The sequence below is a fragment of the Salpingoeca rosetta genome (genome assembly GCF_000188695.1).
Source record: "Salpingoeca rosetta unplaced genomic scaffold supercont1.26, whole genome shotgun sequence".
NCBI classification, from domain to species: domain Eukaryota; class Choanoflagellata; order Craspedida; family Salpingoecidae; genus Salpingoeca; species Salpingoeca rosetta.
The window spans coordinates 638,221-647,902 of NW_004754908.1; the positions used below are offsets into that span (position 1 = coordinate 638,221).

Here is a 9,682-nt window from a genome sequence, read left to right on the forward strand (position 1 = left end):
CACACACACACACACACACACACACACACACACACACACACACACACACACACACACACACACACAGACACAGACACAGACAGACAGACAGACAGACACACACACACACACACACACACACACACACACACACACACACACACACGCAGACACACACACACACACACACAGAGACAAACAAACACTCCTCCGCGCAACGCTCCTCCCTGCCCATCTGCCTACATGACAACATACCGTGGAAACACCAGAAGGGAACGTTGTCTTCATGGTTGGGCGAGGCAGGAGGTGTGTGCACTTGACGCAGGCGAATTGAGGCGCGTAGAGAGGGTACCCAGATACGCAGTGCGGGTGAGCTACATTTGAACAGAACTCACAACACAGCAGTGAGCCGTGCTCGCCACACACAAAGCACGTGTCACCCCACGACTCCATCTTGCGGGGCTTCCGCTGCTGCTGCTGCTGCTGCTGCTGTTGTTGTTGTTGTTGCTGCTGCTGATGGTGGTTGAGCTGGTGTTGCAGTTGGTCGAGTTGCTGTTCAAGCCGGTGCTTGTGTTGCAGCTGTTGTGTGCGGAACAGCAGCAGCTGCGAATTTTCGTGTTGCAGCTGCGTAATACGCTGCAGGCACTCCTGGCGCCGTTGCTGCTCCTGCTTCAGCTTGAGCTGCGACTGCTGCACGGCCTGTTGCAAGTGCTGCTGACGATGCTGGCTCTGTTGCAGCTGCAGACGCACCACCGACGCCTGTTGCACCTGGCCCTGCATGGCTGCCTCCCGCTGTCGGGACTGCTGCTGAAGCCGCTGCACCTCCGACTGCCACCGCTGCTCCGTGTTCTTCCTCTCCGCCACAAACTTGACCATCTGGTTGAAGTCATCGGCCAGCTTCGCCACGCGCTTCACAACCGTCACAGCCGCAGGCACCACTGCTGCGTGGCCGGGCACGGCCTGCATCTTGTCGAGCAGGTCGCGCGCAGCGTGCAGCAGTGGGATGACGGGGCTTGAACTCGCAGCGGCGTGGAGATCAGCAATCACGATGCCCAGCCGGTCGCTCAGCAGGGCAAGGGCATTGGACCCTGCGGGCTCGGGTGGCGCGGGCGACACCGCGTTGGGCACAGCAGCGGATATGCGCTGCACTGCGCTCGGTGTTGTTGGCGCCGGTACCGCTGCCGTCGTCACACCCGCAACCACGGGCGACAGCGGGGAGGGGGCGGATGATTGGGGTTGAGCAGACGCCCATGCAAGCGTTGCTGCTGTCGAGGAGGAGGAGAAGAAGGAGGAGGTTGGCGCGGTTGTTGCTGTCATCGCAACCACAGGCCTCCTCGTGCTTGGTGCTGCCGGCGTTCCGTACACACTTATGTACGGCTGGAGGTTGGAACGCGAGGCGCCGGGTGTGGATGTGTGTGGCGTGGGTTGTGTCGTGGGTTGTGTCGTGGGTTGTGTCGTGGCCGGTGCAGCTGCGAGTGGCGATATCTGAATCGCGGATCGCGGAGTTGCCGATGGCGCATATGACGATGGCGAAGACACGCCAGAGGTCACCGGTTGTTGTTGTTGTTGTTGTTGTTGTTGTTGTTGTTGTTGTTGTTGTTGTTGTTGTTGCTGTGCTTCTGTTGTCTTCGCACGCTTGGGTGGGAGGTGCTCATGGGCCGATGTCGATGTTTCTGCTTCCTCTTGCGCCTGTTGGTCGTGCTGGGCGCCGCTCTCCTCCTCCTCCTGTTGCTGCTGCTGCTGCTGCTGCTGCTGCTGCTGCTGCTGCTGCTGCTGCTGTTGTGGTGGTGTGGCTGCCTTGACAGGCCTCCTTGCACCTTGCGTTGCCGAAGTTGGTGCTTTGACAGATGTCTTTGTCAGAGTGCTTGTCCTTCTCTTCTTCGTCTTTGCACTCCTAAGAGCGCCCGCTTTTGTCCTGTCGGGTTGTATCGTCGCTGGCGAATTCGACTGATCAGCGGCACCCGTCTCTGCGGTCGCTTCAACACCACGGCCGCCACCACGACGAGCACCATCATCATCATCCCCACCCGTGCTGGCTTCCTCCTGCGCCGCACCTGTCGTTTCGGCCTGCACCTGCTGGCGGGATCGCCGGCGCGTCGTGACTGCTGGTGCTGTCTCCGCTGCTGGTGCTGGTGCTGCCTTCGCTGCTGGTGCTGGTGCTGCCTTCGCTGCTGGTGCTGGTGCTGCCTTCTTGGGTGAAGTGCCTGCCTTTCGCCGCTGAGCCGCGGCACCCTTTGCTCCTACCGTAGCCGCCGGTGTTGTTGTTGTTGTTGCTGATGTTGTTGTTGTTGTTGTTGGTGCTCTTGTGGACGGTGTTGACGCTGCCTTGCTTGTTTGGCTGCGCTCTTTCTTCTTCTCCTGCTGACGCTGGGACTGCTTCTGCTTCGCTGGTGTTGCTGCTGATCTCCTCTTCCTCGGCGTGCTGGTCTTCTTCGCCCTCTTTGGGGCTTTGGCCTGCGCACGCTGCTTCCGCTCATACTCTTTCACCTGACCATTACAGAATGTGTGCGACACCATGAGCATGGGATTGCAAGGCGGGGGCAGGCTGCACTGTGAGCACGTTTCAAGGGCTCAAGGCGGTTGAGAGTAACATGAAACGCTGGTGCAACAAAGCGGATGGATGCGCGTGTGTGTGTGTGTGGGGGGGGGGGAGGGACAAACAAAGCACAACACCACCCGACCTTACCAGCGCTTCGCAGCCAAACATCTCGTCTTCTCTCTGCCATGTTGCTTCTTCTTCTGGGTACCCTTTCCACTACACAGCCAGCAAAAACCAAAGGGAGGCGTAAGGAAAGCACCAAGCACGAAAAGACACGTGTGTGTATGTGAGGGGGGGGGGAGGGAAGGAGGTGGCTGAGGCGAAACACAGAGAGAGAGAGAGAGAGCGACAGGGCCAGAGCGACAGACAAAGAGACAGACCTATAGTTTAACAGAGACAGACAAAGCAATGGACAGATAGTTAGACAGACGGACACACAGACACAGACATAGACAGGTGAATACACAGATAGATGACACAGACACAGGCTGACCTTGAGGTAGTAGCATTTGACGCCTTCCTCCAAGACAAAGTGGTCCAGCACCTTCTCCACTTCATACACTTCTTCATCTAAGGAAGTGAAACACACGAACAAGGCAGGCGCGTGATCAATCAGTGGGGAATAATGGGCATTGTCGAAGTTAGCGGTAGGGGAAAGGGCAAGAAGCAAGGTACATGTCGAGGGTGTGGCATGTGGGTAGTGGGTGGCTGGGAGTCGGGAACAGCAGGGAGATGCTGCCGACATGCGTTTGTGAGCTGTGCTCGGTCGAGGAAAGACTGACCATCGCCGCCTTCTTCAGGACTGGTGCCTTCCGCTGGAGACTGTGTTGAACGCCTTGTCTTTGGCCTTTTGTATCGTGGTGGTGGTCGTGGTGGTGATTGTGGTGGTAGAGGCACGAAGCAAGAGAGCGTGGTGTGACAGGGGTGAGCAGCGCGATGACATGAGACAGTGGAGGAGAAAGTTAGCAGATGATTGGTTGTCAAACGTTTGCTGGTTTGGGTTGGGGAGACATGGACAGAGCTTGGATGCTGCCTTGCACAAGCTGTGCGCGTGGTGCGTGCGTGGTGCGTGCGTGCACAGCAACAAGGACGACGACAACAACAACGACAACAACAACAACAACACCGTCGCACATGATGCTTTGCTGGATGTGGCTGCTTGGTCGACCGTCCGTCCGCAGTCGGCAGTGAGCAGCGGTGTGTGGATTGGCGCGGTTTGCCGAACTTCACCACATGTTTTCCAACAACTTTCGACACTTTTGTGTGTGTGTGTGTGTGTGTGTGTGTGTGTGTGTGTGTGTGTGTGTGTGTGTGTGTGTGTGTGTGTGTGTGTGTGTGTGTGTGTGTGTGTGTGTGTGTGGCAGAGCTGTCTCACAACAGTCTCACTGGACTTGGCGTGCTCGCAACAGGGGTGTGACCTTTTAAAGTTACTTGTGGTGAAGCATGTGCCGACACAACACACCAAATGAAGCAGAAGAAGAAGTAGCGGGCAGAGTGAGAAAGTAAGCATGTGTACAACGTGGAAAGACGCTTTGTTCCGCAGCTACTCATCTCTTCGCCCACGCGCGCCCTTAAGATGCGCCTCGCTGTCCGCATCCTACACTGAAATGGGTGATCATCTCCACAAGCATCATGACCACCACAACCATACACACGTCATGCACACGTCATGCACACACACACACACACACACACACACACACACACACACACACACAGTCATCAATACCAGCACCATCATCACTGCAAACAACAGCGGCAGTGCTGCCAGCAGGTGCATCCAAAGTGGGTGTGCTCAGTCTGTCCATCTGTGCTGGGCCATGGGGTCTGTGGTTGCATTGAGGTTGCTCGCTTCAATATTCATCGTCGTGGTCACCTGGCACAGCATATGGATGGGGGTGGGAGCAGCAGGAGCAATTGAGACGGATGCATGGTGTGGGGACAAAAGCAGCATCAATCGCACGCACACGCACACACACACACATCATGACGCAAACAAACGGCAATCAGGGCGTCAAACAATTAGGTCGATGGGCACAGTAGAAGGGAGGAGGACAGGAAGGTGTGCACCTCACGTGATCGTCCTCGTCGTCATCATCGTTGTTGTCGTCGCTGGAGTCTGAGGACGAGTCTTCGCTCTCAATCGCCTCTCCATACTGCAGTTAATCATGGCAGTGGTGGTGGCATGGCGGAAATGGTGTGTGAGCACTCGCGCGCGTGGCGTGTGTGTGTGTGTGTGTGTGTGTGTGTGTGTGTGTGCCTGTTCCGCTGGTCAACGCCAGCAATACAGGAGCAGCAGCAGCAGCAGCAGCAGCACAGCAGCAGCAACAACAACAACAACAACAACAACAACAACAACAACAACAACAACAACAACAACAACAACAACAACAACAACAACAACAACAACAACAACAACAACAACAACAACAACAACAACAACAACAACACAGCAGCAGGCGGGGGGTGGGTGTCATGTGGGTTACACCGCATGCACCTTGCGGTCGACGTATTTGTCTCTGAGGAACTGCTCTGCCTGTTCAATGTCGTTCATGGGCGGTTGCAGGTCCTCTGGCGCCCGGCACAGATACACTGGCGCCCACACCGTTCGATATGCAGCACGTGAGCATCACAGACAGAAGAGCACGCCCATGTTCGAAGTGGGGGCGGGAGAGGCAGCACGACATACAGATGCATGTGTGCACATGGACAGCAAGTCAACAAAAGCATAACACATACACACACACAGACACGCAGACACACACAAAGGCTGGCCAAAGACGGGGGTGCATCACATAGAAACCTAAGACAGCAGTGCACCACAGCCATGCCCACACATGCTCACATTCTCGGGCGTTTTTGTTTCCAATCTTGCGGAGGTTGTCGACCTGCGATTGCGACCACGTGTCAAGGTTAATGTTCTTCACCTGCTCGCAAACACGCGAGGTGGTGGGTGCTGGGGTGAATTAAAGAGACTATGGTGATGGCAAGGGTAACGCTGGACAAGACTGCGAATGGCCTTGGATGAATGGAACTGGCGATTCACACAAACACACACACACACAAGCACACAAGCACACACACAGACACAGACGCAGCCATTGCCACAGCCAAAGCAGCACATACACACACACACACACACAACGCACGTTTGAGATGCGTGGCCCGAGGCTGCGGTGGAGGCCGGCGCAGGCGAGGCAGATGAAGACGCCAAGATTCCACGACGCCCACGTGGGGCCGTCACGACCGCAGTCGAAGCAGCACTTATTGTCGTCAAGCGACACAAGGTCCTTCAGCTCCTTGTGCAGCTTCTGCTGCTGCTGCTCGCTACGCGACGGCTGTCGTCGTTGCAATGGCATTCATTGTGTGCGGGTTGGGGAGGTGGGGGGGGGTGGCAAAAGGTCAGGAACAAGCAATGTGTAAAGAGAAGAAGCGCACCCGCACCAAAAGCACACACACACACACACACACACACACACACACACACACACACACACACACACACACACACACACACACACACACACACACACACACACACACACACACACACACACCTTTCGGCTTGCTGCTTGGGCTGTGGTGGATGTGGTGTGTGGGTGTTCGTCCTCGCGGCCGGTCAGCTGCCGCATCTTGGACAGCCACTCGTCGCAGTCCTGGGGTGTGTCGCAAAAGATGTGGTACGTTCTACCAGGCAGCTGGATCTCAAAGCGTGCGTTCTGATGTGGTGTGCACCGCAATCAGAGAGAGACAGGGGTGCGCCAGCATGAGCACAGGTCACAAACAGACCCCCGCTTGGGCATGGCTGACAAACATGTGCAGAGGTTGACATGCACACACACGCGCGCGCACAAGACAGACAGACAGACAGACACTGAAAGAAAGCAAGCAAGCAAGAAAGAAAGAAAGACAGACAGACAGACAGAGACAGACAGACAGACAGATACATCGACACACAGCAGGGCAGACCGACAGACAGACCGACAGATACACACACATGTGGATGCACAAGCAAGTGAACATGTCCCCAACAACACAAGCATTTCCAACCCCGCCCTGGTGACACACACACACACACACACACACACACACACACACACACACACACACACACACACACACACACACACACACACACACACACACACCACTGCTGCAGTCTTTGGCCAGGGCACGAGCGCGTCGCAGGCGTTGGGATCGTGAAAGTCGATGGCCTTTGTGATATCGATGACGCCGCGCGGCTTGGTCTGCAGAAAGTCCTGTGTCTTGTAGTATGTGAGCGTGCTGTCCTTCTTCAGCACAAAGTACCTTCGCCGCCAATTCTTGTTGATGTTGCCACGCTTCGTGGCTGCCACGCACACACACACACACATGCACACACATGCACACACAAGACATTGGCCATGGTTAGTCAGTCAAGCAAACAAACACTCAGTCAGTCAAGCAAACAAACACAAGTGTGCTGTTGTGCTTGCTGTCATCATATGTGTGTGTGAGTGTGTGTGTGTGCGTGTGTTCGGCGTCATCTTCTCCCAGCACACACCCACACCCACACACACCTACACACACCCACACACCATCCCCCCACACATACACCACATAGACACACATGCATGTGCGTACCCCAGCCAGCGCGGACGATGTCTGTCATGTCTTTCTCTCTATCTGTGGTTGTTTGTATGTGTGCGTGTGTGTGTGTCCGTGTGCGAGAGTGGCGGTTGTCGTCCTCCCAGCAAGCCAGCTCACGATCGGTGGATAGTCGGATGACTCACAGAAAATTGTGTGCGAATCTTACACGACGTGCGCATTAGTCGCGATGACTTTGACGTGATGAGCGCAGTGCAGAGATGAGGTGCTGTGTGACGTGTGACGTGTGCCGTCTGCGTCTTTGTGCCTCTGTTGTGTGCTCCTTCCCTTGTGTGTGTGTGTGTGTCTCCTCTCCTCCTCTCTGTGTTCCCTTCCCTCTAGTTGTGGCTTGCAAGTGATGAAAGCTTGCGCCTTCCATGATATGCAAGGGCAATCGTCTTCCTTTTTTGTTTGAAGGAGACCATGAACACCCTGTGCATACGTGATGTTGGGCGCAGGGGCACTGATGCTCGGCCAACGTGCTTGTGTGTACATGTGTATGCATGTATGTTTGTTTGGTGCTTTCCAACTCGCTGTGTATTTGCTTTCCTGCCCCATTTCTCCTCACACGCACACACACACACAACACACGCTTGCACTTGCAGGAGCTGTCACTTCATTGTGTGAGGAGACACAATAGTGAATGGTGGTGTGATGCGGCCTGGACAAGGGCCTTTCCTTGACAGGAAGAATGGCGTGTAACAAGAGATGAAGTAGGAGGCACCGTACGTGCTGTGGCAGAAAAGCACAGCAGCTTCGCGCTGGTCCAACACAAGGTCCAACACAACAAAGGCATGGTTCTCTGCAGCAAGGCAAACACAAGAAGAGGCACAAGAGGAACAAGAGGAACGCAAGAGGAACACAAGAGGAACGCAAAAGCGCAAAGAGGAGCAAACCGGCATGCGAAGAGCATGTGTCAGGTGACGGCGAGCCTGCTTGATCAGCCCAGCCCACCGGCTGAAGTGTTGACCCTCACGTCATGTCAATGAGCCGGGTGCTGTCGGCTCAAGGCGGTCCTGGCCGTGGCGGTGTTGCGTTTGGGCGTGGGCTTGGGCGGCTTATAGCTGAGCTGGCGCTCACGTCGGCGACGGGCTTCCTCCCGCGCATCGTCGTTGTTGCGGTTTGGCGTCTGCAGCACGCCAACCTTTGGCTTCCTCTTCCCAGCCACGTGCTTTGTGACAGAGCCTGGGGCCTCCTTGTTGCTGGCGCGCTGTGGGATTCTCGTCTCGCCTGCCCAACCAGTGCGTACATGTGTGTGTGTGTGTGTGCATGTGTGTGTGTGTGTGCATGCATGATAAAGTGAGAGGATAAACATGATTTGTTGGGCAAGTTGCTGCTGCTGCTGCTGCTGCTGCTGCTGTTGCTGATGTTGTTGTGTGTACGCTTGAAAGTTGCATGCGCTCGCTTCATCCCACCTCCCCCCTACTTCTTGTCTTCCCTCCAGCTCACACACGAAGAATCACCTACCGCTTGTCTGCAGGCATGATGTGATTGCGGCCTTTTGCTTCTTCTTCATCTGGGACGAACGCACGGTCGGGGCGGCGGCGTTGCTTGCAAGCAGCGACTTGTGCTGCGTCTTTCGCAGCTGCATATGGCGCGTGCATGCGTATGTGTGAGTGAGGCAGGGGCGAGTTGGGGCATGAGCCGGGTGACACAAGACAGAGGAACCGCTCTCAAACGAGAGCATGGTGGCATTGCTGGGTGTCAGTTCAAGACCGCAAGTATGGCCGCAGCTTCAGTCAGCCGCACCGTTACACACAGACACACACACACGCACAGACACACACACACAGACACACACACACACACACACACACACACACACACACACACACACACACACACACACACACACACACACACACAGATACGCCACACGCCACGACGGTGGGTTCTCACCAGCTGAGAGCCAGTTGGTTTGCGAAGTGCCGAGGATGACCGTGCGGGCTGCTGCTGCTGCTGTTTGCTCTTGTGCAGTTGCCGCTTCGTGCGCTGTGTGGTAATTGATGTTTGGTGTTTGGCGCGGACGCGTGCATTGTGTGTGAATAAGAAGCAAACGCCAATGGCACACATCAACGACAAGTCATGTGGCGTGCGTGCTTGTGTGTGTGTGTGTGTTTGTCTGTTTGTCTGTGTGTGTTTTGTGCGTGCGTGCTTGATGAAACTCGGTGATGCGAATAAAACAATACCACCGCTCGTACATGTGGTAGCAATTGCAGCAGTAAAAGTGAACACACAAAGACAGAGGGCGAGGGACAAACAGTCATACACACACACACACACACACACACACACACACACACACACACACACACACACACACACACAGAGAGAGAGAGAGAGAGAGAGAGAGAGAGAGAGAGAGAGAGACGAGAGAGAGAGAGAGAGTAGAGAGAGAGAGAGAGAGAGAGATTGTGATTTTATTGGAAGACACATTCATAGATACCTTATGTTTGATTTAGCGATATAGAGAGAGGGCTGTTTGTGGGGTACTCTGTCCGTGATAATTTTGGGGTTTGGATACTATTGAAACCCTGT

General features: G+C 55.2%; 3 protein-coding genes across 3 annotated transcripts in view; all 3 read right to left on the bottom strand.

Annotated features, from left to right (window-relative positions):
• The window catches only part of PTSG_12903 (uncharacterized protein), a 4,728-nt gene extending 1,012 nt beyond the window's left edge, over positions 1 to 3,716 (bottom strand). The window contains exons 1-7 of the mRNA XM_004989986.1: positions 3,653 to 3,716; positions 3,301 to 3,365; positions 3,012 to 3,088; positions 2,666 to 2,734; positions 2,346 to 2,466; positions 1,614 to 2,219; positions 235 to 1,241 (exon numbers count right to left, since the gene is read on the bottom strand). Coding sequence (XP_004990043.1) covers positions 235 to 1,241; positions 1,614 to 2,219; positions 2,346 to 2,466; positions 2,666 to 2,734; positions 3,012 to 3,088; positions 3,301 to 3,365; positions 3,653 to 3,654 — 1,947 coding nt within the window. The 5' untranslated portion in view covers positions 3,655 to 3,716. The remainder of the gene's footprint in view (positions 1 to 234; positions 1,242 to 1,613; positions 2,220 to 2,345; positions 2,467 to 2,665; positions 2,735 to 3,011; positions 3,089 to 3,300; positions 3,366 to 3,652) is intronic.
• Positions 3,717 to 4,313: 597 nt separating this feature from the next.
• Positions 4,314 to 7,169, bottom strand: PTSG_09616 (uncharacterized protein; the record flags this gene model as incomplete). Its single annotated transcript, XM_004989987.1, has 8 exons — positions 4,314 to 4,394; positions 4,594 to 4,674; positions 5,016 to 5,110; positions 5,364 to 5,445; positions 5,668 to 5,856; positions 6,076 to 6,237; positions 6,667 to 6,866; positions 7,142 to 7,169. 8 exons carry the CDS (start codon positions 7,167 to 7,169, stop codon positions 4,314 to 4,316), a joined length of 918 nt encoding a protein of 305 aa, XP_004990044.1.
• Positions 7,170 to 7,347: 178 nt separating this feature from the next.
• PTSG_09618 (uncharacterized protein) overlaps positions 7,348 to 9,682 on the bottom strand; it is a 5,478-nt gene continuing 3,143 nt past the window's right edge. The window contains exons 9-11 of the mRNA XM_004989988.1: positions 9,044 to 9,136; positions 8,612 to 8,729; positions 7,348 to 8,374 (exon numbers count right to left, since the gene is read on the bottom strand). Coding sequence (XP_004990045.1) covers positions 8,127 to 8,374; positions 8,612 to 8,729; positions 9,044 to 9,136 — 459 coding nt within the window. The 3' untranslated portion in view covers positions 7,348 to 8,126. The remainder of the gene's footprint in view (positions 8,375 to 8,611; positions 8,730 to 9,043; positions 9,137 to 9,682) is intronic.